Below are 17,443 nucleotides of genomic sequence, written 5' to 3' on the forward strand. Positions count from 1 at the left end.
GACTGGGGGAGTTGGGACAATTGCCGGCTGCCTGTCTCCTGTCGCTCTGGATAGTCCACAGGGACGCGGCCACCCCGCAAGTGGGGCTGTTAACTTGACAACTTCGTGACAGGGGAACGTCTGGTTGGGAGTTACCGGATCATCCCATGGATCCAAGGAATACCGGGGAGCTGTGCATAGTTATACTAAATTTACCACCATCATGACATAATCAGGCTTCCCGGGGAATCTGCTTCTGCACAAAGAACTGTGTCTGGGCACGGGTGTGTGGAAACAGCGAATGGTTATGGGTGTCGCTGACTTCTTGGAACACAGTCACTGTGAGACCTTAACTACAAGTTATCATTTATGCCGCAATCTGTAGACTTAAATGCATTTTTAAAATAAGAGGGTTTTTTTTAAGCATGACACGTTACACAAGGGAATGTTATATTCAGTTTATTTAAATAACAGCTCATTTTGTGACAACATTTCTCCAGAAACGGGGTGGGAACCTGGGTAAGTGTAAGCACTATTATGAAGGCAAAATAAGGATTTTTTTAAGGCAAATGATGATTCCTGAGTCCAAGTAGTAACTAGGAAAAATTGAAGTAAAAAGAAGTTTCAGGTCCTGCTCTTATCAAATCTTGTTCTGAACTTTAGTAGTCGACTGTAGGAAGACAAATGATGCGGACAAATTCTTCGTATTTTATTGTTCCATTTGGTCCAATTTTGGCTTTTTTTAGCAGGTCATCAACTGAAAGAAAGAGTGAAAGAAAATGTAAGTTTGAGTGGCATATATTAGGGATGTTGTGATCTTCAAGAAGAGCAATGCAGGATTTGGGTTTTCAAATAATTTTTGTTAGAAGTAATAACTTCTGGGATCAGTTGGAGGTGCCATTCAGATTGTAGTTTTAAACTAGCATCAGTTAGCACTTTGATTTTTTATTTCAGTCTCTAACTTTCTGGAGCAGAGATGTCCATCTCTTTGAGTTCCACATGGAAAAAATCCACAAACTCAATCCAAACCAGCTTTTAATTGCTCTTGGTAGGAGTGGCTTATTTGGCTTGAATAGCAAACCTGTCCCTATTCAATTTAGACAAAACTAAGCGCTCATGCAGATTATGTGCCCAACTTTAAGTAGATTTGTGTGACGCTTGTTAATATCGGTGGGCCTTTAGTGTTTGAAAGTGAAGAATACCTTCTCAGCTGGGGCTCTAAGGCTCTCGCTGAAAATACTTCTAAAGAAGCGGTAACCGTGCAGTTGGCACCTGCTTTTCATTCTAGCTTTGGCAATGCCTTGGCAGTGGCAGCAGTTATCTAACTTAAAATGTTCTCTTCTGTACAGGCTAAACCATTAAAAGGTATTTTTTCCTGTCAAATAATGGCAATAAAATAGAAGTACGTAAGAAATAACACATAGAAAAGTAATGTTAAATGTTGCTGAATGAAGCTGCTACTGGGAATTAGATGCCATATTCCTTTGGATGAGAGGAGGCGAATTCCCTCGCTTGTTTACTTTACCCATAACATATAGTGGGTGGGTGCTAAAACAAACAGAGAATTCCAGCAGCTTTTATTTGATAATGTTTTGGGCAGCAGTTTCCTTCGATAAGGTGTCTAATACAGTCCAGAAGAGGTTTTTGCTTGCTGATGTTGAGGAACAACTTGTGTTGTTCACAAGTGTGTTGCCATTTTTCTTTGGGCCAGCAGCGTGTGAACAGGATCGTGGCAGGCACTTTGTCAGAGAGGAAGCTGTTGGGTTGTGGACCTGCATTTCTTGTTTGATATTTTGTTAGCAGGACACCTTCTAGGTGTTTAGAGCCTGTTGATAGACCTTTGAAACAGATGGATTATACATGGCCACGCGCTGATTACGAGTCCTCCATAATCTCATGCTGGTGTGGGCTGGAGTCACCTGGCTGGGGCAGTGCTCGAGTGCTCTCCCTTTCTGAAATGGGTGAGGGCAGGTCGGCAGAGGCTGGTCTGCATTTTTCCTCGTGAGCTACTTGGCTGAGGTTACCACAACGGCTGTTCAGGCTGAACAAGCTGTGGTTGTTTAAATAAGACTCCGAGTACTCGTACTGGAGCACAGAATAATAGCTTTGCAGTTGCCAGTTGTGAAATCCAGGGGGAAGGTCATGGGAGGAGGGGGAGGTTTAGGGGGGAAAAAAGCTGTTTTACTGTAAATAGTTGTGGGAAGGTCTCTGTGAGCAGCATAACCTGTTTCCTCTCACTGCTGTTCATGCGGGTACAGGATGAGACGCTGTTTTCCCCTCTGCCCCTCTGTTTGCAGTCAGGTATCGGTGTATATAAAGGGGGCAAGCGCAGCCCCTGTGGAAGCTGCTGCTGGCAGGATCTGGTTGCAGTGTGGGGTAAATGAGGGGCTATTGTGAGAACTGCTGTTACTGTAAGGTAAGTAACAGTTCTTTCTTTCCAGGAGACCTAATCCTTTTTTTCAGAAAGGATACCCTGATGGTAATCAAATGCTTCTAAGGACATAAATTCAAAAAATAATTCTTTCCAGAACATTTAAAAATAACAGAAGAAAAATGTGTCGGTTCTCATTTGGTAAAAGTACGTTAAATTAAAATGAAGTTAAAGCTTTTCTGGAGCCACTGTAAATGAAGGTACGTGCCAGTAGTTATGGAACAATCGCAGATGCTAATGAAATTGAGTCTGTTCTGGCATAAAATATTTATAGCAGCTTAGCGAGCTGGAGTTCAGTGTGTCAAGCCAAAGGGGGAATTTCTTGTTGAGAAGAAGCATCGCTTGCTACATCAGGATCTATAGTGCCTTGTTACAAGTTGGCGTATAGGCTGTCCATCAACTCACAAAGTAATGGGAAATCCCCCTGCACTCCCCAAATCTTCTTTATATAGCAGCGGTTCTTGCTAGGATGCCTTTAATTAGGGTTAATGTCTCCATGTCCTCACTGTTTGGCTCTCATAATAGCTCTGAAAGTGTTTTCAGATGTAAATAGCTGCATAAACTATTATTCCAGTTAAACAACTGAAGAAAACACTCAGAAGACATGCCTTGTTGGTGTATCACTTGTGAAGCTGGTGATGGCGACTGGACTGACCAACCTTGCTCTGATTAAATCTAAATTCTACTTTAACATTAGAAAGGACAGTTCTTGTACCCCTGAGGAGCCTAATGGGGTCTGTACAAACCCCATAACCCTGATAAAACTCCTTGCTTGTATCAAACCGCTGATGGGTTTTTCTACTTGCTCTCTGCCAAAGATGGAGCATTAATGTGCAAGCTCCAGAGCTCAGTCTCTGCAGTGGGGTCGGAGGGGTGAGAGCTCTGCGAGAGCTGGAGAAGAAGCCACAGGTGACGTGGTTTGGAGCAAGGAGGGGACAGGACACCCCGTCTCCAGGGCTGACAGGCAGAGGGGTGTGCAGGGTGCTGCCCTGCCTTCCCGCAGGCCTGGGCCCCCTCCTGCAGCCTGTGAAAGCTGGAAAAGTGGGGCATGCATTTAAAAAGTTTATATAAATACATAAAATGCCTAGGGCAAAATCAGCTGTGTAAAAGGTTTTGATAATTTTCAGCTTCCTGGAAATTCCCTCCTATCGTGCCCCTTGGAGGCAAACTTCTGACAAACCGGACAGTTTTTTTCTTTTTTTAAAAAGAATCTTAATTAAAAAGTCCCCCTCTCTCTTCCAAATTGTGCTGGCCACAGAGCTCACCGCAGCAGCGCTTTTGGGGAAACTGCCAGTGCCCTGTGTGCTCCTTACAGCATCCCTGCAGCTGGGGGGACGGGCGCTCTCCCAGGGCCCTTTGTGGGACAGATGCTCGCTTTATAAATACAGCGAAGCATCTCAGGGTGAAAAATCATCAGTCAGGAAACAACTCAAGAAAGGGAAAAGGTCTCTGTTAACGGGCAACCGGCTTACCTCTTCTGCAAGGCACAGAATCTCTGCTTAGCGATCGTGGTGTGGGTGAAGGCTGACAACAGCGAGGGGAGCTCACCATCACGTGTCTAATTAGCGGCAGGGAGCTGACGTTGCTACTGTGCTCTGCTCGGCTCTGGGAGCGCTCCCCGCTCTGTGTGCGTGTCTGGGCTCAGCTGGGGGCTCTGGTTTACATGGGCAAAGTGTTTTAAACGAAGGCACAAGCTCATCGTATGGCTGTGGCAGGGAAGAGGCTGGTGCCGGTGGGGTGGACCTGGGGACACGATGGCAAGGCACGATGCCCTGGTGCACTGCACGTCTCAGGCGTGATGGTGGGACATCCCTTCTCCCCCCACCAAGGGGAGCACCAGCATGATCTCCTGCTGGCACAGGTCCTTCCTGGCTTCCCAGCTGGAAGCGCCTGATCCCAGATTTGACTACAGAGGAAAATTAGGAAGGAAATAAGAAGATGGGGAGCGTTTGATACATCTTTGAATTGCAAAATACCTTCTTCCTCGGAAAGCTTTTCTCCTAGTCTTGTAAGTTTGGCTCTCAGCTCCGAAACAGTGATAATGCCTCTCTTCTGCCTGTCTATCATGGACAAGGCCGTGAGGATTTCACTCTCGGGTTCCTCTTGCTTCATTTGCCTGTACATTATATTCAGGAAAGTGGAGAAATCCAGCTCTGCGTTTCTGTCTGGAAAAATAAGAGCAGATTCTTTAGAAATGGCTCAGTTTTGTAGTCTGGATCCAGACCTAAGCATCCTGCTCTGCTCCCCCCAGAGTTCCCCTTCCTGGGGCACCTTTTCCTTTTTGCCTGACTCTGGTCTGGACCAGGGTGGACCACTGCTGGGGGCTTTCTCCTGGCCTGAAGACCCATTTATAGCTTTGCTAGACTTGTGCTCTGAAACCTTGTATCCAGAATTTTTAATCCAGCCCACTTTATCTCGTGATTCTTCTTTGGTCTGTGCTGTGCTTTGAATTTATTCATACATATCTGCAGATTAATATCTTTCTGTGCTCTTCTACCTCTGCTGGTTGGACTGGATGGTTTCCCAGCCTCAAAATCAGTAATCGGTATGTATGCCTCCCACTGCTATTGAAGCTTTTCTTTTTTAATGGCACTATTTTAATCTATGTGCTGGATTGACTTTGTTCGCTATCTAGCACATCAGACCAGGTTTTGGTGACTGCTCCTGGTTATGCTGCATTGCCTGGGCTGTTTCACCTGAGAGTGAGTATTACTTACTGGGCTCCAGGCAGCCTCCTTGTCTTTGCATGTAGTCTCCTGACCACAGAAAAGCTGAATTTCTCCAACCATAATCCAGTGTGTTTTATTCACGTGCTACCGCTGCACTTTGCTTACCGATCTTGTGCAAGTGCAGGTGTCTCTGCACCTCTCCTGGTGTCGGGCTGGCTCCCAGGCACCGCATCACTGTCATCAGGTCAGAGGCTTTTATCTTGCCTTTTTGTTTCTTGTCGTACAGGGAAAAACATTCCTTGAACTCTAATTAAAAACCAAAACTCTGTTATGCCATGTAAGATTACATTGATCTACCAGTGATGTTTCTTCTCCCGTTGCCCGGTTGGGCGGTGTTGGTAGGGTTCCAGCAGGGATATTGTGTCTGGTTCGGGGTGTCTCGTTTCAAGGAAAGATGATGGACAGTGGGGGAGGACCTGGGGTAAAGTGCCAAGGGCAATTAAAGTCCAGGCTTGTGAATAGTTGAGCTAATTGGGGTCCTTCAGCCTAATTAAACAAGTCTGAAATTGGAGTCAGGCTTCCAAATATGTAGAATACTGTTAAAAAGTACTTTTCTCTGCCTTCATGGGTGGTAGGAGAGGATGCTAAAGGAATGAGCCTTAAGGAGCAATGGAGGATGCTGGTTTGGTCCCTGCCGTGGTCTGTGCAGGGTCTGGCACTTGCCCCTGCCTCGGCCTGCCAGCGGCTGGATTTTAATAAAAGACAAAAGAACCGATAATGTCACATTTGACAGTCCGAGTGCTGCCAGCTGCCTGAGTCTAGCAGAGGAGAGCCTCTGCCTGTCCTGCTGCCATCCACTGCAGCGTCTCCCCTCCCTCGCTTCTCCCTGCAGTCCTCACCTGCCTGCTTGCCCTCTACCCTTCCCCCTCGAACACTGGCTTCGCAGTTTTCAAATAAATAAATAAGGGTTGCAGCTGACCTAGATAAGGCTGCCATCTCTCATCCTCCCTTCCCATTCTGCTCCCAGCGCAGTGGCAGGCTCCGCTCTTTGTCACACTCAACGCTAATGGGCAAGTTGTGCTGCATAGGGACAGTCCTGTCTGCAGAGCAGCCAGGGAAATAAAAATCAGCCTATTTTGGTGTGATCACCCTCCACCCCCCCTCCTCATCCTCTCTGTCCCTAGACCTTATTGCAGGCGTAAGTGCAGGGTGTCCCCATGGGTGCTGTGGCCTCCCCCTCCCCTGGCCGCCTCCTCCCTTGCAGCAGTCCTGCAGAGCTGCTGAGCCCAAGGGCACTGCAGATCAACAGATTTCCAGTAATACTCTTATTTCAGCTTTCTTCTGCCATTCTTGTAGCAAACCCTTCCTTGTTCCCATCTGAGGCAGGGGTCCCCTTTACCAGGGAGAGCCCCGGTGCCTCACAACGAGGATTTGTACCTCCTGCACCTTCTCCTTCTTCCTCTTCCTCCTTCACCTTCGCTCCCATCATACACGAAGCTTTGCCAGGCTCCAGTACTGCAAATTGTCACCTGAAATTTCTCCTGGTCCCTGCTAGCTCAGCCAGGGCTGTGTTTACGGGGCTGGGCAGTCGCTGGTTAACTGCCAGTCTTGGTGTGATCCAGTGTGTGGCTCTGCAGGTGGTTTTGGCTCCCTGCCGGTGCCTAGTGCTGTTTTAACGAAATCAGGGAGGTTTCTCTGCTTTCAGAGGGAGCAGATCCCCTTGAGAGCTGGGAGGAGGGCAAGTGGGGGAGCACAAGGCCAGACTGAGACCCTTTTGGGGGAAATGCTATTAGCTATCAATTTGTTAAGCTGATCTTGCTAATAATAAAAAAAAACAAAACAAAACTGTACATACCGTTAATTTGATCCTGAGACAGAAATTTTGCCTGTAGCATGAAGCGGGGAAGGAGAGAGAGACAAGAAAAATAATAAAGCAGCTTTAAAATCTGGATGGGGGGAGCAGGGGGAACAGTTTGTATCAGCCGAAACGCTTCACTCACCATTATTTTGGGGGTCCTCCTTGTGCTTTACGCTGGCTGTCGGGATCAGAGGTGTCTGCTGCTACTTTTTCTATTCGATTAAGGGCTAAAGTCCGCCAGCCCAGGGTGGAGTGCGGCCGGGCTGTAATAAATACCCCGCTGCTATGGCTACGAGACCTGATCCCTGCCGGGGCTGGATCCTGCTGCCAGCACAGCTCCTGTTCACGTGCTGTGGGCAGAAGGGCTCTCCCCAGCCTGCCTGAAGCCTTGGGACTCCGGACGGGACCCCAAGCAGCGATGCTGTCAGGAGGAGTGGGGGGAGAGCTTCTCTTGGTTGGGGTTTAAGGGTGTTTGGGGTTGGACTGGATGGAGATGATCTGCTTGAGCACAAAAGGTTTGATAATCTCAAATAGCTGCACACCTCGCACCAAGCTTAGCTGCTGGGAAACAAATCCAGCCTTGATATCTACTGAGGCCACTGGGGAAGGGTGTTGGGAGGATTTACAGCTTTGCAGTTCACTACTGGAGGGGCTTTGCTGGTGGGCAGGAGGAGTTAATTCGGGCTTTGCGTGTCCTGGCTGAGCTCCGTGCAGGGCGTTGGGCGTCGCTGGCAACGTCACTGTGCCCTGCTCGGTGGGTTTGCAGGGGAAGGGGGGTTTAGATGTGCCCGCTGCAAACATGGAGGAGCTGGGACATTGCAGACAGGCTGAGAGGAGAAGGCATTTTTGAGATGGTTTAAAAAGCTCCCCATTGCCTGAGTTTTTACTTACTAGCATTTATTTAGCTAATCTGCTTGGGAGCAAACAGCCTCCAGGACTGCCAGGTCTTGTTGCAGCCCTTGGCAGGAACTCAGAAGAGTGATGCTGAGGAAATGATGCTGAGGGAGCAAGTATTATACATGCATCTACAATTTTGTCCCATCCTGTCCCCTACAAAAAGAGCTGAGCCAGCAGCTCAGCTGGGCGCTCCTGGCTGCGGGACAGGTGATGCTCTGCCTCTCCGGATCCTGCCGGTGCTTGAAGTATCCCAAAAAGAAACTCAGTGGCTGTGCAGGCAGGGCTAGCACATGTGCGGGGGGATGAAGTACCTGATGCCAGGCTGTGGTGGAGATCCAGACCCAAGAACAAAATATTTAGTGGCCATAGTGACCACTATAGCATGGACTGGACCCTTCCCAGGGTAGACCCTGCTCTGTTACAATGACACATTCGGGGTCCTTAAATCTCGTGGTTTAAAGATTCTCCCTTCAAAGAACAGAGCTGCTTCAGGAAGCAACGCAAGTTGTTCAGCTTTTATCAAGTGTTTTTATTCAGTATGTTTCACTAATAGCTTTTTTCTTCTACCACTGGGATTCTGTCACACAGGACTCTAATACGAATTTTGTAGACGTAAACCATCACAGGGATGCAGCTAGAGTTGCAGGAGCTCAGCTCCATCACCTGAAGCTGGAGAAGTGGTGAGCGGGAGCAGAAGCCACCGGTGGTGCAGACCCCACACGAGTGGTGCCGAGGCTGGAGCTCACCCCCCCGATGCTTTTTTCAGGCTGCGTTCATGGGGAATTGGCCCTTCTGCCTCTTCCGCCAGCCAGGCCCTTCTTGCATCGCGCCTGCACTCAGCAGCAAGGGCTTAAACCCAGTGCTGATGGCCGGGACCCTGGGAGGGCTCCCCGGGGAGGCATGGCCAAGCAGAGCCATCGAGTAGATAAAGGTGGGGCGTGTTTAATCAGCTGGGAGCAGCGTGGGAGGAGTGGATACATCTCTCTGTGCCAAGACACAGGGCGGGCGACACTGCTTTGACTTCCTGGCAAACCGCTCCCGTTAAAGGCTGGGATGCTCTCTGGGGCGGTGATGGTGGTATGTGGATTCACCAGCGGCGGGGACCACTGTGGGGCTGCGATGCTGCGCCCCTGCTCCGATACAGGAGGGAGTTGGTGCTGTCTCGTAAGCACCCGAAAAAGTCCAGTGTGGAACTGCGTTGTGCAATTGCGAGGGCTGGCCGGTGCAAAGCCAGGGGAGACACCCCTGCCACGACCCTGGCTTTAAAGTGTTAAGTCACAAAGACTATGTATGTTTCCCTTTTGTTCGAACACCCCCTCCCTAGCTAGGTCTAGTTAACATACGATGTCTTCCAGCTAATGTTGGTCAGGAATTTATTTGAAATACATCTACATTAGAAAAACTAGATTTCCCCCCCCCCCCTTCAAATTACTCTAAAATATCAAAACCTATAAACTTTCTTTTGCTGCATGGAGGTTGTTCACGTGCAGGGTGTAAAATGCCCACGGCTCGGGGATATAGATCACACCAGGGTACTTCTTCCTGAGAATTTTGTCATCCCACAGCCAAACCACCCAAACAGCAATGAGGACCAGTGTTATGATGAAGGAGTAGAAGAGAAAAAGCCCATTGCTGTCCAGGACCAGTCCTTTGCGTTTCTGGTGCATCACTAAAGCCATCATGGCAAAGAAAGTGAAAATGTAGAGGATGAAAATCTGACCCTCCGTCACGAGATACCTACAAAGCAAACACACCTGTTAGTGCCCCCCGGGAGAAAGCACTGAGCGACAGCAGCCCCCAGCGCTTCCAGCTTTACCTGGGGTGAACGTCTCCCCCTTCTGCTCTACATCCAGACAAACGAAGTTGTGCTGCTTTCTACTGCCAGCTTTTAAGCTGTGATTTGTTTTCATGTTTCTTATCAGTAATTTAACAACTGAGCTATAGGCTTCATTAAGAGAACGGGTAAAGAAATGTGTGCCCAGTATGGGATTTGAAAGGTGCTGGGCTCGGTTTGTGAATGGGATGCTTAAAGGCAGAACCAAAGCCAGACTCTGGCTCCCACCTGTGGATGTTGTGCTCATTTACTCCAAAAATCCGCTGTGCTGGGTCTGGCAGTGGCCAGTCCTGAACGGGTGTTAGCCGGGGGAAGGAGAAATTACACTCCCTGGTTCTTAAATCGCTAGCACATGAACTGCAGAGATTCACACTGATACATTTAAAGGAAGTGCAATGGGGTAACTGGGAACTGACCAAATCTTCCTGATGATTTTGACTATCAAAAATTAATTTACTGTATAAAAACAGTCTCAGCAGGGGGCAAAGCCACGGGCAAGAGAACATCATCTCTGAAGATGAATGAAAAGTTGTTTGGCTGCCATCAGGGAAACCATTTGGGAAGATGAGGCTAATGAAAATGGGAAATAAATAAGACCTCTCTCAAAAGGCTATTTGGACCCACAGGGCAAGCTGAGGAGGCAGCATCTGAGCATCACAAAGGCGGCCTGGATGTGTAAAATCCCTGGACAACTGGTGAGAGCATCCCTATTGCCACCAACACCCTGAGAGCAGGCGGATGTGCTGCAGGCACCGGGTGACCATCCCAAAATCGTTGAGGAACTGTCTAACAGCGCAGTGAACGGCAGCCTTTGAAGGGGGGCAGACAGCAAGTACCACGGAGGCTGGAAGCTGGAGCTCCAGCAATAACGGTATGACTGACAGTGTGGCTGAAGAAACACCCCAGGCAGGGGCAGGAGTGCTGATGAGTGACCCTGAAGTTGTCCCAACTTGCAAAGGCTAAAGCGGCTGCAAATTTCAACCAGATTTGATTTGATTTTCCAGACCTGCAGAGCAGAAGCTGCAAGTTCTGCCCTGGGGAATGGAGAGCTGCTGCCTGCGGTACTCCCTAGGGTTGCCTGTGATACTCCCTCTTCGTCCCTCGCCCACCCAGAGCAGACAGAAGCCACTTACCAGTAATAAAGGCTACTGGGCCCCATCAGAAGCAAGGCAGGCACTGGCATCCTGCTCTCCTCTTCAACAGGCGTGAAGCAGCCGGTGAAATATATAAACAGTATCAGGAAAAAAGGGATGTACCTGCAAACAGAAACAACACGCTGATCGGTGGTGTGACCTTGGAAAGTGTTTAAACCCCCACCAAATCCAAACCATGCACCTAGGCCATTCCTATGCTGAGCCCGTGAATTAATTTGGTGAAAGAGCAGAAGCGGAGGCCACCCAGCCTGCTCCAGCCACACGTACTCGGGCAGGTGAAGCAGTGGGTAACTGGGACGCAGAGTCCCACTCCGTGGGGTCCCGCGGTGCTAGTCAGGGCATCGCCTCTCTGCCAGCGTCACAGCTCTTGCTACGAGATTACCGCTGCGTCCATATGGCAGACGAAGGGCTGGTGGTGCCTGGTGCAGGGCTATTGTATGTCCTGGCTGCACCGAGTGCTCCTGCAGATAATGAGACTTCTGGGGCTCTCGCAGGAAAAGCCCAAGTTCGCTGATTAGGTCAAACACTGGGCTCAAGTGCTTCGTCAAACAATTGCATTTGTTACACTCCCAGACTCTTAAGAGGCTGTTTAAGAGCGTTGTGTTGTGTTCAAAGCTGAACTGCAGGAAAGCAGGACGTGGACCAGGATTTCAACAACCTAACAGAGCCCTTTTTTATTTAAAAGAATAGGATTTGCTCGCTTCAGAGCGCTCAAGGAACAGCAAATAAACTGGGAAAGCCTGATGGGGGAGAGATTTCCCTCCACGCTCAGAGAGGTCTCAGGATTATCTGGCAGCGGATAAAGGGCCAGACAGTCCTTTCTGGGGTTGTTGGTGCAGGCAGAGCAGCAGGACACGTCTGCAGCACTGGGTGCTGCTCACGTGTGTGCGAGGGTGCAGATGAGACCTGCCGCAGCCTGCGGGCACTACCAACATTACCTGCCCCTGGGTCAGCAAGTGCAGCCATGCTGGATGAAGTACACTCTCCAGCTGGAACAAGCGTTTCTAGGGTCAGCTTGGGGTGATAGCGCTGAAAGCAGACCCTAACAGAGCTCCCTGGACCACCATGGCCAAACGTCTCTGTTACTGGGCGGCACTGGTGTGGCTACGCAAGCAATGCTTCCCTCTCACCAGGGGGTCATTAAACAGGTGCACAGTAAAGGAAGGGAGTGAGCAAAGGGCTAGAGAGACCAGGCAGAGTCAGGTTCTTTTGGGGTCAACTTCCAGAGGAGCAAAAACGTGGGTGGTGACAGCCAAGGAGTCTGCAGAGCCCCCAGACCTACACTGTAACTTGTTTCTTCACCTGGGTATCCTGTGGAAGGTGGCCAAGGGGTGAGAACAGATGAGCTGTTCCTCTGGCCCCGACAGCTGTCAAACGACTGTCACGTCCTAGAAATATCACTGAGAGACAAAACTAGGGGGAACAGGCGATTTTCCAAGGGAGAGATCCACTGTAATCACACTGGCTGTGAGAACATTATCCCCGGCCAGCTCTCATCAGCTGCGTTTTATTTTTTTACATATTAAGCTATGATCAGATCAGATCTGCCCTTCCTTGCATTACGTTCTGAGGCTGCTAGATAGACTGTAAATTGCTTACCACATTGAATGACCTAAATATTCATCGTAGTAGTACAGCAGCTCAAAGGAATCAATCTGCAATGCAACGAAAAGAGATTTAAAAGGGCAGAGGAAACAGGACGCTATTAAATAAGAACAAGCAATTAATTATTTTTTTTTAAGTACTTGTATAAAACACAGCCTCTTTACCAGTGTCTCTGGCTTCAGGTTCTTGATGATGGGATTCTCTCTTACAGACAGATGGTGCTGGTAGCCACTGAAAATCAGGCGATGGTTTACGGAGTCTCCGACCAAGTGGATGCTGGCTCCCATGACAAACATGATGATGCTGACGTAGACCATTGATCTCGGTAAGGTCTTGGGGGATCTCTCGATGAGCTAAAAACACAGAAACATGTTGAACAGCGAGGAGGTACCAGCAGAGACACGTGACAAGTTCTGCTCTCTCTGACTTCACGGTGCTTTGCAAAAACCATCTAAACCCAAGCAGGGGCTTGCAGAAAGCTGCAGGTTGTGCTGCCGTAGTGGGTGTGAGCTGCTGCCTGCGATGGCTGGCACCCTGCCGGGGAAAACACAGTCATCCCCCTGGCGAAAGCAGTGCGACTGCACCAGAACAAACTTCCCTGATTGCAGCCGCTTTCCTAAACACATCCCAGACACGTTTCCACCAGCCTATGTGGCTTTCAGGTTTGAGTACACGCTTTATCCCTGTTTACAACAATAAAACCACATTTTTTGCCCTTGTTAAACCTTTCTGCAAAGCAGCACCCTTAACCTGAGTCAATGCTTAGACCGAATCAGTGATCCAGTGATCACTGTACTTCCAATACAGTACTCAAAGCAATTTCTTCACCAGATGTGATCAAAACCGATTAATGAGAAACAAAAAGGCAGCTGCTTTCTCTAGTTCCTCTGCTGAGCGGATCTGCAAGGCTGGCTGTGCCCTCCAGTGGCGGGGAGAGCCTCCAGCAGCACTCCAGCTGAGCATACCCACTTCACTCCCCTGACTAAGAGACACTCGCTCCTTTGTAATTCTCCGCTGGATGATTTTCAGAGGAGTCTTGTTGAACTGTTTGGGGTTTTTTTTTTTCTTTCTTCCTAATGGACTCGGACTCGCCTCTCTATTTGCTTCTGAAGAGGAAGCTGCATTTAAACCCATATCTAGAAATACCTAATTACCAGCAAAACCGGTTGAGACAACCTTTTGAACACCAGCTTTAGTGATGAGCTCTCCCTGTACCATCTCATGGTCTGCTTAGGTCTGGGTGGAGGCAGGCACGTGAGGCTGGCGGGGAGCCTGGTGCAAGCTCCTGCAAGGCCAGCTGGGGACGAGGAACAGGAGCTTCTCTCCAGAAAGGAGGTCCCCGCTCAGCTTGCAAAGCGGGAAGACCTTGAAAGACGTAAATCCTAGCTCAAGCAGTTCAGGCTTTGGGTGGGACGCCAAGCTGGCCTCAGGAACCATGGGTCAGGGGGGACGCATCAGCCCAGCCCAAGGATCAGCTGGGGCCACCTCTGCTTCCCATCTCCCTGCTGCCAAATCAGCTTTGCAGCCCTTCACAAACAGTGAAAAGCTCCTTATTTGTATTTAATTTTGAGGCTTAACTTTCCCTTTCTCTGTAACTGCTGTATGAATGTCAGAGGAGTCAGAGAGGACGAGGAGAGCAAAAGGTCCAGGAAAGCTCTTGTCTGATGGAAAAGGACGGTGGGACATGTCCTTCGAGGGAACACTGGGCAAAAGAAATGCACCCTGAATAACAAATGGATTTTTTTCTGTGCTGCCAGGGAGGTCCAAGACAGCAAATTTTAATCTGATGAGTACCCAGCCTGCAGAAATCAGCTGTGTCAGACTGATGGGTCAGACCGAACTTCAGAGCTTTCATATCCCCCAAAGGACCGGATCCCAAATATTCCTTTTTGGCCACACCGGCATTTAAAATCTCCCAGACAGACTCATAAGAGAGAGAATCATTTACATAATTCAATTTCTAGCTAATGAAGGTTAAAATATATTTATAATTGCTTTCTTGTATCTTCTGGCTGCTAAGTATTTAATATAAGAAGATTTCTAATGATACGACAGTCTTTAACCTCATAAATGGTTTACGCGATCCAGTGGCTGGCAGCTGAAGCAAGATAAATTCAAGCTAAAGATACAATTCTAATGTCGAAGAGCAAGTGTAATTAAGCTCTGAACAATTTAGAAAATCTGCTGTAGCTCCAGCTGTCTCATAAGGTCTTTTAAGTCACGGACGGATGTCGTCTTAAAAATACGCTTTGGCTCAGCCAGGGAGAAGGGCTCTGACTCCTCCTGAATCCGGAGTTCCCGGGGGAAGCCATTTGCTTTGTATATGCAGGAAATTGAGTTGTATTAAGATAGTCACTGCCTTGCTCTTTAGAAGGTGGCATCACAAATTCTTTCTGGAGTGGCAAACTTCTAACGTACAGTAGGGCCGGCTCACTTGCAGGAGTTTGTGAATAACCAACATCTGTTCAACAAGTTCCTAACAAACTCTTAGCTTTTACAAAACTGTATTGTTTGCCCTGTTTTTACAACTGGTAATATTAAAAAAAAAAAAGTAACACCTGCACCCCGAGGTTTACCTTTAGCAGAAGAAATGGTGTGATAACATTGTAAGCCATGTGGAAATAATCTCCAGCACTCGGTTTGTTTAGAGGAAACCACTCCAAAGGTAGGATTATCTGAGGAGGGGGGGAAAAAGGCACATCAGTATATCCTCGCCACCCAGCTCATGCTTACAGCCCCGTCACTGGCTGAAAGACAGAGAGAGAGAGAAAATCCTTGCTTTGGACTGCCACTGCTTGCTAATTGTCAGCTTGACTTCACGTAGCTGTTAGTAACGAAGTTGGGCAGCTCTTGTGGTAAGCATCCCTAAAAGTGCAATCTGGAAGCAGGTGCTAAACGCACAGTGTATTTATATCTCAGCTGTTCAACTCCTGCAGTGCTGCCCAAAGCCGATGCCGTGAAGTTGTGTGGCCAAGCGAGCGAGCAAGGCATTCGGGGGTCCTGCAGCAGTAGATCTCTGTGAACCCTCTGCCATGTGCAGATGCCAGCAGTAAAAAAATTACTTTTGAGGGTAATGGCCACTTCTGCCCTGCATTATTTGGAGAACAGAAGTCCCAAGCTCTGGAGATACAGGCAAGGTATGGGGAAGGGCAGTAGGAACCTCTCCAGATAACTTCTGTTATGAAAACATAAAGTTGTGGGATAGATGACGTGGAACAAGTTTCCAAGATACCTTCCCCGTGACTGGAGCAACACGCTTGGTACCAGTTACTGACACCAGTACATCGCAGCGGTTCTCGTTTCAGGGACAGCTCCTCAAGGGCATCCCTTTGGTGTAGAAAACAGCCCATGGGTCTACAGAGGACCACCACAGCTCTGCCCCCCTGTCCTCCACCCTAAATAAGCCAATTGCAAGCAAAGCAGCGGGCCTGCCTCTGCCACACTCACCATCGCAATGGGACGCCCAAAGTCCAGCACCCAGTTCTGCAGCGTGAAGTAGAACCACAGATCAAAATGAAACGGGGAGGTCTTGAAGGTGTCCTCGTTCTTGACCGCTCCATGCCTAGAGATGACAGAAGTGACAGTGTCAGCCTTAAGTCGTGTAACAGGTTTCCGAGGAGGCAGGGAGCAGACTCCAGGTCTGCATCCCCACCCAAAACCTGTGCTTCCCTGGCTGCCGGCATGTCTCCGAGCTTTGGGATCTGTGGAATAACAACAAAGTTGAGAGGCCAAAGAGAGGAGGAGGCAGTACTGAAAGGCAAAGCGCTGTTAATAAAAACCGGCACATCCCCGTAAGAAGGCTCTTCCTGGCCGAGAAGTGAGCACAAAAGCAGGATGAAAGGCTTAAGTGCTGAATTAAGTGCAACTATTTTTAACTTTTGCATGACAAAGCAAAATTCAACTCCCATGGCACTTCTGAATGCTAAAAATGCATCGATGCCTGGTGGTACTCAAGCACAGGGATGCTCTGGACGCACTATCACCTTTATCTTCCACTCTGAAGATCCTCCTCCTCTGCCTCTGCAGAGCAAGGCCTGATCCAACCCGGCCGAAGTCTTTCCAACAAATAACCCTGCAGCACCACCGGACCTTCACCTCCCTGTGGGAAAAGTGGATGAATGGCGCTCCTGCGGTGCCGAGACCAGAATGGCATCAGCCAGATCAGCCATGAGCTTGCACTACCTGAGCCCCCAGTCCAAACCCGATGGAGGAAGAGGATGGTGGTACCCTGGACAAGTCGGGGTGCCCTGGATGAGCCGGGAGAGCTGCGGCTCCCTGGAAGAGGCTGTCAAACCCTGAACCAGCTGGGGTAACCCAGGATGCCCTGGACAAGGCTGTGGTGCCGTGGCCGAGCAGGGGAACCCTACAGCAGGCTGGGGGACCCCAACCCTCCGGGATACCCTGGACAACCGCAGCATGCTGGATGGGGTGGGGTACCCCGGATGGGGCTGGGGGGCACAGGATGAGCTGGGGGGCTGGATGGGGCTGGGGTATCCTGGGGGAGCGCGGGGCAGGATGAGCCGGGCGGACTGGATGGGTCGGGGAACGGGGGAGGGGTTCCCGTCCCCGTGGCCCCCCCCGCCGCCCCTGGCCCCGCCGCTCACCTGCCCGGGTAGAGCGGCCCGCCGGGCTGGGGGGAGCCCGGGGCCGCCGCCGGGAACGGCCGCCGCCGCGCCGCGCCCTGCATGTGCCCGCCCGGCTGGTCCCGGCCCCGCTCGTCCCGGTTCGTCCCGGCGCGGCTGCGCCCGGGCCCCGCCTCGGCGCCGGGGGACGAGCGGCGGCTGCGCGGCCGGTGGCCCCGGGACCGCCCCGGCCGGGGGCGGGGGGGCCGCGGGGCGGGGGCGGCCCGGCCCGGCCCGGCCTTCCCCTCGCCGTGCTCTCCCCCGTGCAAAATCCAGGCAGCTTATTTTATTTGCCTTCCGTCTCCAAAGCACAAGTGGATGATCTTTCCTGTTTTTAAAATAGAGGAAAAGGCGAAAGACGATATTTAACTCCTTAATTGCTCTTCAGATGAAA

The 17,443-nt window shown here is 49.9% G+C and overlaps 2 protein-coding genes across 2 annotated transcripts; both read right to left on the reverse strand.

Moving 5' to 3' along the window:
* Positions 1-428: 428 nt before the first annotated feature.
* CALML4 (calmodulin like 4) lies at positions 429-7,211 on the reverse strand. Its single transcript, XM_076348711.1, has 5 exons — positions 7,080-7,211; positions 6,935-6,965; positions 5,245-5,385; positions 4,387-4,575; positions 429-736 (listed from the first exon to the last, which is right to left on the reverse strand). The coding sequence occupies exons 1-5, from the start codon at positions 7,080-7,082 to the stop codon at positions 639-641; spliced, it is 462 nt and encodes a 153-aa protein (XP_076204826.1). The 5' UTR covers positions 7,083-7,211; the 3' UTR covers positions 429-638.
* Positions 7,212-8,348: 1,137 nt separating this feature from the next.
* On the reverse strand, positions 8,349-17,114 carry CLN6 (CLN6 transmembrane ER protein). The gene is made up of 7 exons (XM_076348113.1): positions 17,032-17,114; positions 15,875-15,989; positions 15,004-15,102; positions 12,592-12,780; positions 12,422-12,477; positions 10,802-10,924; positions 8,349-9,571 (listed from the first exon to the last, which is right to left on the reverse strand). Exons 1-7 carry the CDS (start codon positions 17,112-17,114, stop codon positions 9,283-9,285), a joined length of 954 nt encoding a protein of 317 aa, XP_076204228.1. The 3' UTR covers positions 8,349-9,282.
* Positions 17,115-17,443: the final 329 nt, after the last annotated feature.

Source organism: Aptenodytes patagonicus, chromosome 10, assembly GCF_965638725.1.
Source record: "Aptenodytes patagonicus chromosome 10, bAptPat1.pri.cur, whole genome shotgun sequence".
Classification (NCBI taxonomy): Eukaryota; Metazoa; Chordata; class Aves; order Sphenisciformes; family Spheniscidae; genus Aptenodytes; species Aptenodytes patagonicus.

Excerpts from the sequence above, each read along its gene's own strand:
- CALML4 (XM_076348711.1), bottom strand. Across the intron at positions 4,576-5,244 it reads CCTGCACTTGCACAAGATCG|ACAGAAACGCAGAGCTGGAT; the intron begins GTAAGCAAAGTG and ends TTATTTTTCCAG. Across the intron at positions 737-4,386 it reads AAAGCTTTCCGAGGAAGAAG|TTGATGACCTGCTAAAAAAA; the intron begins GTATTTTGCAAT and ends TCTTTCTTTCAG.
- CLN6 (XM_076348113.1), bottom strand. The coding sequence starts at position 17,114 with ATGCAGGGCGCGGCGCGGCGGCGGCCGTTCCCGGCGGCGGCCCCGGGC. Across the intron at positions 12,781-15,003 it reads CACCATTTCTTCTGCTAAAG|CTCATCGAGAGATCCCCCAA; the intron begins GTAAACCTCGGG and ends CTGTGTTTTTAG. Across the intron at positions 10,925-12,421 it reads TATTTAGGTCATTCAATGTG|GTACATCCCTTTTTTCCTGA; the intron begins GTAAGCAATTTA and ends TTCTGTTTGCAG.